Below are 15,858 nucleotides of genomic sequence, written 5' to 3' on the forward strand. Positions count from 1 at the left end.
CCAAAGGATAAAAACCATGAGGAAGACAAAAACAAAAAAAACAAATTTTAAAAAGTGAAAATAACATACTTTGCTTAGCATTCAGACTCCATAGATCTTTCTCTAGATGTGGATGGCATTTTCCATCACAAGTCTTTTGGAATTGTCTTTGATCACTGTATTGTTGAGAAGAGCCAATTCTATCATAGCTGATCATCACAATGTTGCTTAGCACTTTACAAGTATCATCTTGTTTGAGTCTCACAACTATAAGTAAGAAGAAATCTTTCACTAGCCATACAACAACCCTGGGAGGTTGGTGCTATTATTAACCTCCTTTTACAGTTGAGGAATCTGGGGTAGACAGAGGTTAAGTAATTTATCCAGAGTCACACAGCTGGTAAGTGTCTAAAGTCAGATTTGAACCCAAGTCATCTTGATTTCAGGTCCAACACTATCTCTTGTACCACATTGAGAAAACCCAATCAACCAAAACCTAGACATTCATAACAGTATGATATAAGGGGAAAGGATATAAAACCAGAGGGCCTTAATTTAAATCCTAGTGGCCTCTCTGGGCCTCAGTTTCCTCATCTGCAAAGTGATAGGGTTGGATTAGATTTCCACTAAGGTTCCTTCCAGATCTATTCTTATGAGTATATGTGTTCATATTTTCATAACATTTTAAAGTTTCTCAAGAACAATTTTCCTGACAGCTCCCTTGGGAGCCAGAGAGTACAAAGCATTATTACATTTTATAGAAAAGAAGCCTAACTTTCAGAAAGCATCAGTGACTTGTACCAGATCATATAGTTATTAGAGGCTTAAAACTCCAAATGTAGCACTCATGTTCACTTCATCACATTCCTTCTCATCTAAATTGGAGATGGGAAGACAGAGGGGTGATTCATGCTGCAAAAAAAGACTCTGCTTTTAAGAAGAAATAAATCCAGATTTCCTTTAAAATAGTAAACACAGCCTAATATATTTAAAATATGATTTAGTTTTTTAAAATTCAAGTTGCAAAAATGTTGGTCTTTTCATACTCCTTAAAAATTCAATGAGGGTTTTCTAGGAGTGGTTCAAAGATTCCTGAACACCCCTCATTTCCCTTTCTAGCAGTCCCTAATATGTGTTCAGGAAAACATGAGAATTTACCATCCACTTGAGCTGTAGATTGTGCAGAAATTCTCTACTCTGGACTGCGGATTCTGTTTCAGACCTGGTAGACCCCACAATTTAAATTGAACATCTCAGTGGGGAAACTTTGTAACTTCCAGAAGCAAAAGGAAATTACACTGAATGTTTGAACTCTCTAGGCTTTAATAGGCTACCTGCTACCTGAAGGATGTGTATAAAAGATACATCTACTATCCATGAAGATCTATATTTTCCTTTTCCTTTCCATTCTTCCTATTCCTTAAATCCTTCTTCCTCACATCTTCACTATTCTCTAACCTTTTATTTTGTTTTCTTTTTCTTTTGCTGCTGCTTCCTTGAACACAATATTCTCCTCAGACTATTCTGACTCTCATTTGGACTACATGAGGTCAGGGTAATCACTGCTGCCTCCTTTAGAGGTAAGCAAGTAGCCAAAGTGAATGCAGTAATGGAACATCCACCCCTTGGGTTGGGATGCTTATGTAAGCTCTCTGCTGATATTAGATCTTACTGGAAGGATGGATAAGCACAGTAGCAGATGCCGAATGATGAAGCCTAAGTTACTGTACCATTCTTCCTTTGTGAGATCCAGGTTCAGCAGAGAAGAACATTAACAAGTTGCATATGGATAGAAAGCCAGTCTTGGGGGTCAGAGAGATTTGGGTTCAAATCCTGCTTCTGATACATTCTGACATGTGAACCTGGGCATCACCCAACCTCTCACAGTCTCAGGCAACTTTCTGAGTCTAAAAAAAACGTAAGGATGTATTACCATGTTTTCTATGGAAGAATTATAAGTCAATTTATTCTGTTCAAATAGGTCTTATTTCATGAAAGACTAAGAAAGTGACCTTTGTAGGACAGTGATGATGGAATTTTGAGCCAGAAAAGACCTTTGTGATCACCCAATAGTACAGTATAAGTTCTTTGAGGACAGGGACTGTTTAATATTTGTCTTTGACTCTCTAACAGAATTCATGGCAGATAAAGGAGATTTAATTCTGAATGAGTGAATGAATGAATGAATGAATGAATGAATGAATCTAGTCCAGTTCCTTTATTCTACAACTGAGGAAATCCTGGTCCAGAAAGAATCAGTGGTCAAACTAGATCAAGGACACTGATCCCTTGATTCGTACTTCACTCCAAAGATTTTCACACTAAAACAAAACTATGTATGTCAAATATTTTAAACATCAGGGAGCTACATTATAATTTTACGTTGACAAATTAGGTTCAGTTATCATTTACTAATTGTAGAATTAGCATATGGTCAGTTCAGATTCATAATAACAGTATTTGAGTAGCAGTCACTTTCTCCATCTGATGATTATAAGTGGGTAGTTTTCTCCTCTTGTTTGCTTTCTTCTTTCTAAGTATCATGTGATCTAGATTTTTCAAAATTTAACTTTAATCATAGGAAATAGAAAACTTCCCTTCCTCTCTCCGTAACTGAGGAATACAATAAACCTACAATTACAACCTCCATTGGTTGTAAATCTAAGAAGAAACACACACACACACACACACACACACACACACATATACACACAAACACACACACACATTCAAGAGGATCCTTCCTTCTCAATTCCCATCAGGCTTTCAAACGTAATTTCCATTTTTATGATTATCTGGCACAGAGACAATACAGTAATACTGAAAAGGCTTCTATGCGGCACTATTTAGTATGGAGTGAAGAGTCCTTGCTGCAGGAATAAATTGAACTATTATATCTTAAACTCTTTAAGGTTGCAAAATAGCTTTAGGATTTTGGGGCCTAGCTTGCCTTTACCTCTTCTCTATATTATGATCAGCTTATCCCCTGAAAGCAGTGGTCTGACTATAGGAATAATGAAGACATAAGCCCATTTGTCAGAGACAGTTTCTGGACTTTCCCCAGGAATAGTGCTCTTTACAGTTATGGGCCAAGAGAGATGAATCTGGACTAGTTCAGAGTATCTATTCTGATCCTGGGTTATCCCAAGTTTGAACTGCTTTAATCAAGACTATTCTGGGACTGTCATGGTTTTGGATCCTCAAACTCTTTGGGCTTTTTTAGATCTGATGATTAATATGCACAATCTAATTTTTATTCTTACTTTTTCTTCCCTCTTCAATTTCTGTTAGGTATCAGAGACATTTAGAAAATGCAAAAAAGATTGGAATAAAGAAAGCGATTTCAGCAAACATTTCTATGGGCATTGCCTTCCTGTTAATATATGCATCCTATGCCTTGGCTTTCTGGTATGGATCTACTCTAGTCATATCCAAGGAATATACTATTGGAAATGCACTTACAGTAAGTAGATACTTATGCACTATCCATTGAAAATCTGGAAAAAAAAATGTTATTTCTTCCCCAACTTCCCCTTCCTTCCCCTTCCATAAACCTTTTGTTTCTTTTTCCTTGCCCTCTTGATACTTTGACATTAAGGTTTTAATTTCTATCATTGTGTAGACCATTTTTTCCTTCTCAAGTCTTTAGTGAGCAGTAGCTCCCATAGCCCTAGGGAGCCCCTTTTGCAAATGCATGTCACTACACCTAATGGGGACCTAGTTTTAGTAGAGAGGTCCATGTTCCAAGCACCATCCAATGTGCTCACTGAGTCAGATGGTTTTGCTTAACTATTTTATTGTTGTTAGAGAAGCAACCACATTGGATTGGGTGTAGTGAAGTAATTTTGGAAATGTCTGTGCTTATAAAGTAAAAGGTATCAAGAAGGTTTATTATTAATTTAAAAGAAAGAGTGGTTGGATCAGGGCAAGTCATTACTCTTTCAGTACTTGATATAACATCTTGCAAATAGTGGGTGCTCAATAAATATTTATTGAATGAATGAATAGCACATAATTCCAAGCACTTACCTTACTGATGGTAGATTAGACATATCACTATCTAGGATCCATTAAGATCTATAACTTCAATTAGACAGGAGATATGATCCAAATTTTGATGGGGGCAGATAGACCAATGCCAATACCAAGTGTTAAGGGACAGAAGGCTAGTAGCAAGTCTATATTATATCTCTGTTTATATAAAACAATATAAAAACTGTTTTGTATACAGTTCTTTTTCAGTTCTGCAAAGCAGAACTGATTTATTTGGTGTTTAAGTTCAAAAATTAAAAATTAAATTAAATTCTTAGAAAAGGAAGACAGCTGAGCTAGTGTTTGATCAGAGGAGTACCATTTGAATTGAAGTAATCTGAGAAAGAGATTGGTTAGAACCAATTTCTAAATCTAATCATCACTAGAGGGCTGGGCTTAGGCTCAGGCAGGTAGGAAGGTGCAACCTGTCAGGTTAGAAGAGATATCTGCAACCCTGACAGACTTGTTCATCCCTTCAGTGCAACAACCATGGATAATTTTGAGCTATCTGTAATGGAAAATGCCATCTGTATCCAGAGAAAGAATTATGGACTTTGAACAAAGACCAAAGACTATTACCGTCAAATTAGGAAAAAAAACCATTATATTATTATGTAATTTTGCTATCTCATACTTTGTTTTTCTTCCTTAAAGATGTGATTTCTCTGTTGTCACATTCAGCTGAGATCAATGTATAACATGGAACCAATGTAAACACTGGCAGAGTGCCTTCTATGGGGGTGAGGGGAGGGAAGCAAGAGTGGAGGAAGAATTGTAAAACTCAAAATGGGTAAAATCTTTCTTTAAAAAAATAAAGAAAAAAAAGAAAAAAGGAAAAGAGATATCTAAAAGGAAATGGATAGTAGGACCTGCTAGACCTGTGGCCAAACCTAGGAAATCATTTAAGAGATGAAATAAGAACCGGGATCAAATCAGTTCTGTCATGGCAGACCCATGGAGGTTTGCTACAAATTCTGCTTTTTAATGGCCCCGCCTAATGCCTAATCTTTGGGAGCTTTGGGACAGGGAATAATACCTAGCTCATCTGGTGTAGGGTCTTCATTTTGTTCAACCAAAAATCTTTCTAGGTTTGTCTTAGGAGGCAGTTAAATATTTATGGCAAATATAATAAATTTATAAACAATAAATTTAATAACTATATTTTTTACAAGATTATCTGCTTTCTTAGTTTCTTGAGCAGGTTTAATTAAACATAATGAAACCTTTTCTTAATGACTCAGAGTCCTCATTCTGAACTATAATCATTGTACTAAGCAGTATTGAGCAGATAGTGAGTTTTGTATCAGAGTCCAAATCCATCACGCTACTCATCACTACCTAAGCAATCTTAGACAAACGCCTTAATTCTTTATGCCTCAGTTCCTTTAATTTTTAAATGAGAGGGTTAGACTAGATAGCCCTTTCAGATCTCTATGAGGACATATACATTTCTACTTTCCTCAGGCAGGTTAAATAATATAATAATCAATGTTCTTGCTACCATATCCTGAAAATTCTTGAGTGATGTAAATATATATTCCCTTTGTGAAAAAAAATTCAAATATAAAGGTGACATGTTTGGATATACTTAGACAATAGCCCAAAGTTAATTCCAAGGAATCCCCAAACAGAATATTTGGGTTGGAATGTCTTAATGTGTTTTATCTCAATCTTAACATGCTTAGCAAAATATTAATTTCAAACTGCACTTTTTGTGAGAAAATTGTGTAGACCAAACTTCTTTGTTGGTTTGCTATGGCCCGTGCTCCTATATGTCTTATCTATAGCATCTCCTATAGTTCTACAGAGGAAAACAAATCATTCGAGAACAATAAATAAAACTTAAGATCCTAGATGTAGAGCTGGCAGAGACTTCAGAGATCATTAAGTCAAACTGCCTCATTTTACAGATGAGGAAACAGACGATGGAGATACATTTTGTAAGAAAAGGCTTGCTCTCCATAGATTCAGCCTTAGAATGAGGGAAATTAGGAAGAAAATCTGACCCTGAATTAATTAGGAAAGTTATATTTGAAGTTTGTTTGTTGAACTGCAAAAGTACATAAATATATGTGTATCTATGCACATATATGTGCATATATGTATATATATATGTTTATGTGTGTATATTATGTATTAGTTTAGGGAAAAATGAAATCTGACAGGTTATAAAGCATGTCTTTGCTAAGTCATATGTAACTTTGCTCTGCCCCTAGTCTCAACACTGCTTTGGAATAATCCAGTTAGCTAAGTTTTACTAGATGTCATTATGATCCTAGAACTGACTGTTCATATTTTTCTCCTGCTCTTTTCTCCATAGGTATTTTTTTCAATCTTAATAGGAGCCTTCAGTGTTGGTCAGGCTGCACCATGCATTGATTCATTTGCTAATGCCAGAGGAGCAGCTTATGCAATCTTTGATATTATTGATAATGTAAGTCATTTGTTTTCTTAAAACAAATTAAAAACTGCATTGAGGGGGTGGCTAGGTGGCACAGTGGATAGAGCACTGGCCCTGGAGTCAGGAGGATCTGAATTCAAATCCAGACTTAATAATTACCTAGCTGTGTGGCCTTGGGCAAGCCACTTAACCCCATTTGCCTTGTAAAAACCTAAAAAAAAACCTGCATTGAGGATTGTCAAATTAAATTAAGTTTAAGGATATTTATGTAAAAAGGATTAGATAGTCAGCTTCTCTCAATTGTAGGTTAATGGAATGGCATCTTTGTTTATTTGAATATTTGTAAAGAGAAGAAATTTTCACATCCTAATGACTCTCCTATTTTGACTCTAATATTTAGACCAACCTTTGATGAGTAGTGGGTTCAGCAGAGATATTCATTATGTTTTCTCCAAGTAGGGCATTTTAAGGAGGCAATTGGTGTTCAAGAGGATAGAATGAAAGCCTGAAGTCAGGAAGTTCTGAGTGTGAATTTGACCTCAGACACCTACAAGTTGTGTGACCCTGGGAAAATCACTAAAACATCTGATTACTCAGTTTCCCCAACTGTAAAATGTAGGTAATATAGTACCTATCTCTTGAGACTGATACAAGGATCAAATGAGAAAATATTCATATAATTAGGGCAGTGTTTGTACATGGTAGGCACTCCATAAATGCTTATTCCCTTCCTTCCCTCAGCCCTTTAAGGACCCAGATTGCAGTAATGAATAGTGTTAGACTTAAAGTTGAAAAGATCTGGGTTTGAATTCCATCTCAGGCACTAATTAGCTATTTAATCATGGAGAACTCTCTGAGCTTCAGATTCCTCATCTGTAAAATCAAAATAATAATTATAGTACCTACTTCACTTTTGATAATCAAATGACATAATATATCTAAAGTACTTTGTCAACTTTAAGGCACCATAAAAATGTTATCTGAGATTCCATTTTGAGAGCAACTGATTCCAAAAGATTTTGAGGCCAACTCACCACTTAATCTGAGTGGTTATACTTGAAATAAATCAAAATCAAACCCTGATTAATGGACTATAACATGGCCAAACTAGTTATTATGGTTTCCTGTTGTCCAATGTAGAATACTTTGCATCATGTTATTGGCATGACTATAGAATGTTTAGAGTGATTGAGTCTTATCTGGCTTTAGGTCAGTTTTGTCAAACTATGACACTTTTATTTAATATGCTGATGTGACCTTGTTTATAGGAATCAAGTCAATTCACAAATTGAGGCACTTATCTTGATAATTATCAAAACCCCAAGTCTAGATTTTAAAAAGAGATAGAGCTAGAGAAAGAGACAGAGAAAGGGGGAGAGGGAAAGAGGGAGAAAGAAAAGAAAGAAGAGAGAAAGAGAAAGAGGAAAAAAGAGAGAGAGAGAAGGAAGCTTTATTTTTGAGCTTTACTGACCAGATGCATTTTTTAATTACAAAAGACAGTAATAAAAATATTTCACAATCCCAGTATAGGCTAGATTTTTGTCTGAGGGCCAGACCATAGCCCTTTTTTTTGTTTAGTTAATGAATCAAGAATGGTTTTTACACTTATGTATTCTATAAATTGATGTGGTAAATCATAGAATTATAGACCTAGAACTTGAGGGGACCTTACTGGTAATCAACTCTAACCCCTTGACTTTTCAAATAAGGAAACTGAGACTTGGAGAAGCTAGCTTACTTGCCCCAGGTCACACAGATAGGGAAGGAAGGAATAAAGGAATCTATATTTATTAAACACCTTTTATATGACAGATATTACACTAAGGGCTTTACAAATATTATCTCACTTGATTTTTATATCAACAAAGAAAAAAAAACCTGCCTTGATATCATAGATCTAGAGAGCAAAATAGACATTGAAAGAATCCATCAATCACTTCCAGAAAGAGATCCCAATATGAAAACTCTGAAGAATGTTATAGTCACATTCCAGAGCTTCCAGGAGGGCAAGGAAAAATATTACAAGTCACCAGAAAGAAACAATTCAAAATTGTGGAGCCATGGTCAATTTCATATAAGATTTAACAGTTTCTATATTAAAAGATTGGAGGACTTAGCATATAATATTCTGGAAAGCAAAATAAGTAAAATAACTTACCTAGAAAAACAGTATAATCTTTCAGGGTAAAAATGGATATTTAATGACATAGAGAACTTTCAAGCATTCCTGATGAAAAGATCAGAGCTGAAAAGAAATTTTAATATTCAAGCACAATCCTCAAGAGAATTATAAAAAGGCAATCATGAAAGAGTAATCATTAGATATTCCATAAGGTTAAACTGTTTACATTCCTATGTGGGAAAATGATACATGTAACTCCTAAGAACTTTTTTTTATTATCATGGCAGTTAAAAGGAATCTACATAGATGGATTATGTGAGATAGTATTTTTTAAATGAAGGGATGAAAAAGCAGGATATACCGGGTTGGGGGGGGGGGAAGGTAGAATGGGGAAATTTTTCTCACCTAAAAGAAACATACAAAGAAGAGATTTTATAGTGGAGGGGGGAATAGGGGAAGGGTGGCAGGCAATACTTCATTCTGTTCAGAATTGGTTTCTAAGAGGTAAAAATATATACAAACACTCTGTTATATATAGAAATATATCTCATTCAATAGGGAAATAGGAGGAGAAAATATAAGTGATATGGGGGAGGGAAAGGATGATAAAAGGAAAGGTAAATTAAGGGAGGGAGTGGTCAGAAGTGAAACAGACTTTTGAGCAGAGTCAAAAGAAAGAGAAGAGAAGGATAAAAGAGAGGGAAATACACCATTAATACTCATAACTGTGAATCAGAAGCAAATAGCAGATTAGAAACTAGAATTCATCCAGAGTCATACTTGAAACAGAAAGACACACAGAGGTTTAAAATAAATGCTTTGGCTGAAGCAAAAAAAACAAGAGTAGCAATTATGATCTCAGATTGCTGAAGTAGGAAGGGACTAGATTATATGATGCTGTGGACATCAAAAGTAAAAATAGACCTAATTAGAGAGATAATGAGGGAAATTACATTTTTCTAAAGAATATCATAGACAGTGAAGTAATATCAAAAATTTTACTGCAAATTTCTCTAATAAAGGCCTCATTTTTCAAATATATATGAAGTTGAGTCAAATTTATTTTTTAAAAGATTTATTACCCAATTAATAAATGGTTAAAGGATATAAACAGGCAGTTTTCAAAAGAAAAAAATCAAAGCTATATATAGCCATATGAAAAAATCCTCTAAATTGTAGCATTATAGAATATTATTATGCTATAAGAAATGATGAGAGAAGTGGTTTCTGAAAATCATGGCAAGCCCTACATGAACTGATGCAAAGTGAAGGGACAACCAGAAGATCATTGTGCAGAGTTATAACAACATTGTAATGATGATCAGTTGTGAAAGTCTTGTATCAAAACAATGATCCTAGATAATTCAAAAGGACTCATGATGAAAAAAAAGATTATCTACCTCAGAGAGAAATGATAAACTCTGAGTGCACATTGAAACATTGAAATATAATTTTCTCATTTTTTTGCAATATAACTATTATGGAAATATGTTTTGCCTGATTTCATGTGAATTATTGGTATTTTATTTGCCTTCTTAGTGTGGAACAGGAGAGAATCAAATTGAAAGAAAAGAATGTTTAAAATAAATTTTTTAAAAGAAAATAAAATTTAATTTAAAAAAGATTGATGAAGTAAGAAGGGACTAGATTATAAAATGCTGTGGACATCAAATAAAAGATTTTATATGTGATGCTGGAGGTAAAAAAGAACTAATGGGGGAAGGAGATATGGTCAGACCTGCATTTCAGGAAAATCACTACACCACACTATCTCAAGCAAACAGTTGTGAATAGAGTGGCTACTCTTAGTTTGGATGTTTGACCTACAATGAAGGTGCTATGACATTGTGCTTCATTCAGAGAGTTCAGCTGGGTTTAGGAAAAAAGAAGAGCAGTCTTCTGTATGAAAATAATCAATGCATTTTCCTGTGGTATTTATTTTACCTAGAATCCTAAAATTGACAGTTTTTCTGAGACCGGCCATAAACCAGACCACATCAAAGGGAATCTGGAGTTCAGAAATGTTCATTTCTCTTATCCTTCCCGAGCAGATGTCAAGGTACTGTAAGTCAAATGAAGAAACATTTCTATCTAAGAACTTATTGCTTAATTGTGTGGGTATAATTATGTTAAATATTTCGAGTTGTTTTTGGACACATGGAACAGTTGTTTTGTTTTGTTTTTTAACAATTCACTTGTTTCTTGTTTTTAGAAATTCAGGTCTGCTGGGTTGAATATTGGAGTGATGTAATAGATGTTCCTTTTTCTTGTATAGATTTTAAAGGGACTCAATCTCAAGGTTAACAGTGGACAAACAGTAGCCCTGGTTGGTAATAGTGGCTGCGGAAAAAGTACAACTGTTCAGTTGATACAGAGACTGTATGACCCTCTGGAGGGCACGGTAAGACGCCTGAATGAGGTTTCCCTATTGACAAAATCACTTTTCTACAGTGACAATGAACACCAAATATAATTATCTTGTAATAGTGCAATCAGTAGATTTATTTCATTTTATAGTTGTGGCAGCTAAGTGTCTTCATGGACAGAGTACTGGATGTAGTCAGGAAGAACCAAGCTCAAATCTTGCTTGGACACAGCAATTATATGACCACAGACAACTTCCTTAACCTCTTGTGCTTCAAGTTTAAATAGTGCCTTTGACACTTAGTAACTATATGACCATGGACAACTTACTTAACCTCTTGTGCTTCAGTTTTTTCATCTGTAAAAAAAAAAGTGTTAATAGCACCTATCTCTCAAGGTGGTTCTGAAGCTAAAATGAGATAATATTTGTAAAAAAAATTTTTCAAACTGCTACATAAATTGGATAGATTGAGTGATGCAGTGGATAGAATGGATAGAAGCCTGAAATCAAGAAAAAACTGAGTTCAACTCCAGCTACCTATGTGCAAGTCATTTAATCTTATTTACCTCAATTTCCTCAACTGTAAAATGAGCTGGAGAAAGAAATAGCAAATACACTCCAGTATCTTTCCCAAGAAAACCCCAAATGGGGTCATGAAGAGTCAGAAACAAATGACAATGACTGGCAATATGCTACATAAATTATTTACCCAAGACTTTCAAAAGCTGTAGAATCTTGTTTCAGTTTCCTAGACATACTAGTTCAACTCTCTATCTCACCTTGCTAATCACACTGCCTGGGAAAACCTGCTTCCTCTGGCTAGTGGATATCTGGGCAAAGTTTGTAGGCAGTTTGATGGCAATGCTGATAGTACCTAGACATCTCCGGTGATAGAATCCTCAGCTCTCTTTAATATTGTGAATATTTAAAGGGACAGTAAAGATGACCTTCTAAGTTCAGATCATAGAAATTAATTGAACAAGCTAGACACAACTTGATTTCTATTGTTGCTTTTGTTCACTTCCTAACTAGAAAAAAAATAACAGAATTCCCTAAGAAAGACCTTTTCTTTCTTGAAAATGTTCTCCCTTGTATTATTTTCACTGAAAAACATTGACCTGACCCAAACTGAATGATGGTGGTCATTGTGCCTCTTTTAGAGCTCGCAATTCTCAGTTGCCAATTTCAAGTCTTGGATGGGAGCGTTTTCCTTTTTTTCAGATCAACATTGATGGGCAAGATATTCGAACTCTAAATGTAAGGTATCTGAGGGAAATAATTGGCGTTGTGAGTCAGGAGCCAGTACTGTTTGCCACCACGATTGCTGAAAACATTCGCTATGGCAAGGAGGATGCCACTATGGATGAGGTCAAGAAAGCTGTCAAAGATGCCAATGCCTATGAGTTCATCATGAAACTACCAGAGGTAAAGGGATGGGTGACATAGTCATTCTGAAAATGGATTTATTCATTTAGGGGCAAGTCCTTGAGTCAGGAAGACCTAAGTTCCAATTCACTTGGAAACTTTCTAGACAGTTACTGTTAACCTAGACAAGATGCTTTACCTCTGTCTGCCTCAGTTTCCTCATCTGTGAAAAGGGAATAACCATCACACTCACTCTGCAAGGTTGTTGGGAAAATCTAATGAGATAATAATATTTGAAATGTGCTTAGCTAAATGTGATATATGTTAGCTATTATTATAATATCTTTACTTCCCAGGGTGCTTGTGAGGATTAAATTAAATATTTTTAAAGGGGACTGCAAACCCTAAAGTTCTTTGTAAAAGCTAGGCATTAGAAAAAGACACATTTTGGGTCAGCTAGGTGGCTCAGTGGATAGGGCCCTGGAGTTAAGAGGACCTGAGTTCAAAACTGACCTCAAACACTTAATACTTGTTTGTATGACCTTGGGCAAGTTACTTAACACCATTGCCTGGCAAAAAAAAAAAAGATACATTTTGTTTTGATCAACCAAACCCTTCCCAATCAACTCCCAGATTCTATTTCCTCCACCCCAAAATGTGCAGTCTCTAAAGACAGTTAAACAAGACCTTGAACTGTAATTTTTAAAAATCTGTATTTAAAATGAAATTTATTTATTTTAAAATAAAAATGTATTACTTGGTATTCTCTTCAGAGGATAGAAATTTCTTGCTAAATAAATCAACATAGCTAATCTGGCCAAAGTTTAAGGCACACTTCCCTGACCTCACATAGTACAGAATGATAGACCTGATCTTGCTCCATTAATCTTTTATAAGTGACAGGAATAGGACCTAGACCTGTGATTTCATTGCTATAGCAATCCTGGATGAGGAAACTTCTTCCACCAATACATGTTGGCACTTCCCCTGCAACTTACAGATGTGGAGGTCATAGTATATATCTTGAACCTCTATCTCTCAGCGCAATGCTTTTTCTAGTACACTACAATAAACTAACTTCTCCTTCGAAATTTCCAAATAGCTTCACAAACGGGGTGTCCCTAAACCCTGTAGTTTTGCTTACATTTGCTTTTCAAAACAACCCTGGGAGGTAGGGGCTATTCTTATCCCTATTATATAGATGAGAAAATTGAGACTGAGAGAAATGACTTGTTCAACGATACAGATAGGATTTGAACTCAGGGCTTCCTGACTCTAAGTCCAAAACAATTTCCCTTGTACCACCTTGCTGCTCCTTCAGCTGTTCTCTATTTTAACAGAAATTTGACACTCTGGTTGGAGAAAGAGGAGCCCAGCTGAGTGGAGGTCAGAAACAGAGAATAGCTATTGCTCGAGCTCTGGTTCGGAATCCCAAGATCCTTCTGCTTGATGAGGCAACATCAGCCTTGGATACTGAGAGTGAATATGAAGTACAAGCGGCCCTGGATAAGGTCAGTGCATCCCAAAGAATGCAAGATAAGAATCATAAACTACTCTGTAGGGAAAAAAAAGACAACCCCAATTTCCAAATCTGGACTAGTGAGCTAGTGAAGCAAGGAAAAAATGGACTCCTGATCCTCCATTTATTCCTCCATTCTGTCTCTGTATAAGCTTGGTGTTTTGAAAATTGAAGATGAATAGGATATAGGACTCATTTTGTCAGTTGATATGACCAAGCAGTAAGGTTAAGGCTGTGGATGGAGGGTTCTATTCACTTTCAGCATTCCCCTAGGCTATTTATTAATGGAACTTTGAGGGTCTATATCCCAAGATTACTGTCAAAATCAAAATGGAAAAGAATGATGTCATAAGAGATTCAGTGCCAATCTCTTTCAAATAGGGCTGTACCTTTAAAAAGACTTTGGTGAAATGGATTAAACAATCACACTTACAAACCAGAAGAAATCTTGAGGACCATTCAGGCCAACCCATTCTGAAGACACTGAAGCCTGGTTTCACATAGCTAGTTGAGTTGGAGAGACAGAAATGATTGCATGGTCTCCTCCTTCTACAGCTGTCAAGAGGAAAAGCATCCTCCTCACTTGTCATTGTGATTCCTTCGATTTTACTCTAGAAATGATTTTAGGAAATACTTAAGCAAGGGCTTTAAATCAGCTGGAACCTGCCAGGGAGAACCAACTGTTAAATTTGCATTGCAAGCATCACAATGCCAAAAATTAAGAAAGTAATGGAGAAAATGTAATAGATTAAATTTAAAAGTGTGCTTATAATCCTTTCCTCACTCTGAGAACTGTTGTTAAACATTTACCAGCCAGCTTGTGGAGAGGATCACTATTGATTGCATAAAAAAAATAGTAACCTTTGTTAGATATGCTATTGCACTAAAATGTCAGTCAACACATATTCATTAAGCACTTAGTGCTAACATCTGGAAATCCAAATAAAGAAACAGTTCCTTATTTCAAGGTGTTATACTAGATAAAATACTGGACCTAGAGTTAGGAAGAACTGAATTCAAGTCCTACTTTAAACATTTAATAGCTGTGTGACCCTGAGCAAGTCACTTAATGGCTGCCTGCCTCAAGTTTCCTCATATGAGGATGGTAATAGCCACTACCTCCTAGAGTTATTGTGAGGATGAAGTGAGAAAATCTTTGCAAGCTCTTTATAAACCTTAGAGAACTATATAAATGCTAGCAATAGAAATTATTCTAAAGTCAGAGATATTAAATAAATAAATAAACAAACAAACAGGTACAGAAAAGATACCTGCAGAGTAGATGTACAATGACCTTAGAGAACAAAATGCCAACCAACTAGGGTGAATGGAAAAGGGATCCTGCGGCAAGTGAGATTTGAAGAAAGAATCCAGGAGAAAGGGATGGGGGGAAGCACCAGTCCCAGTAAAGATCCAGAGGCAAGAAATAGAGGATCATATGCAATAACACAGCCAAGCCAGCTGACATGGAAGGATGCAAAGTACAACTGGCAAGGTAGGAGGCTTATAAGGAGTTTTACATAAGAAATGGAGTCCTTTACATTTGAACCACTTGAGGTCTCTTTAGGAAGGTTGCATGGACTTTAAAGAAATGATGTTGAAAGCTAAATTGAGGATGGATTATGGATTGGAAAGGGGAGAGACTTGAGGCAAAGTGACCTAACAGAAACCTATTACAACAGACAAAGGTGAGAAATGATGGGGGCTTGTATTAAGATAGTATCTGGGGGGCGGCTAGGTGGCGTAGTGGATAAAGCACCAGCCCTGGAGTCAGGAGTACCTGGGTTCAAATCCGGTCTCAGATATTTAATAATTACCTAGCTGTGTGGCCTTGGGCAAGCCACTTAACCCCATTGCCTTACCAAAAAAAAAAAAGATAGTATCTGTGTGTGTGTGTGTGTGAGGAGAGAGATGGGGACATAGACAAGAGATGTGAAAGAGGAAACAATGGTATTTGCCAAAAGATTTGAAATATGGGGTGAATGAAAGTCGGGCTGTGAGCCTGGGTGACTGGAAGGATGGTATGCCCTTAATAGAAATAGGGAGACTCAAAAGAGGGGGAAAGATAATGAGGT

General features: G+C 36.0%; 1 protein-coding gene across 7 annotated transcripts in view; it reads left to right on the plus strand.

The window, feature by feature from the left end:
* Window positions 1-15,858, plus strand: part of LOC141492535 (phosphatidylcholine translocator ABCB4) — a 112,898-nt gene that overhangs the window by 45,499 nt on the left and 51,541 nt on the right. For all 7 annotated transcript variants that reach the window (XM_074192900.1, XM_074192902.1, XM_074192907.1 and 4 more), the window contains 6 exons: window positions 3,271-3,442; window positions 6,332-6,445; window positions 10,483-10,593; window positions 10,810-10,935; window positions 12,121-12,324; window positions 13,605-13,775. In XM_074192900.1, the coding sequence (XP_074049001.1) occupies window positions 3,271-3,442; window positions 6,332-6,445; window positions 10,483-10,593; window positions 10,810-10,935; window positions 12,121-12,324; window positions 13,605-13,775 (898 nt within the window). The remainder of the gene's footprint in view (window positions 1-3,270; window positions 3,443-6,331; window positions 6,446-10,482; window positions 10,594-10,809; window positions 10,936-12,120; window positions 12,325-13,604; window positions 13,776-15,858) is intronic.

The sequence above is a fragment of the Macrotis lagotis genome, chromosome 7 (genome assembly GCF_037893015.1).
Source record: "Macrotis lagotis isolate mMagLag1 chromosome 7, bilby.v1.9.chrom.fasta, whole genome shotgun sequence".
In the NCBI taxonomy this organism is placed as follows: Eukaryota; Metazoa; Chordata; class Mammalia; order Peramelemorphia; family Peramelidae; genus Macrotis; species Macrotis lagotis.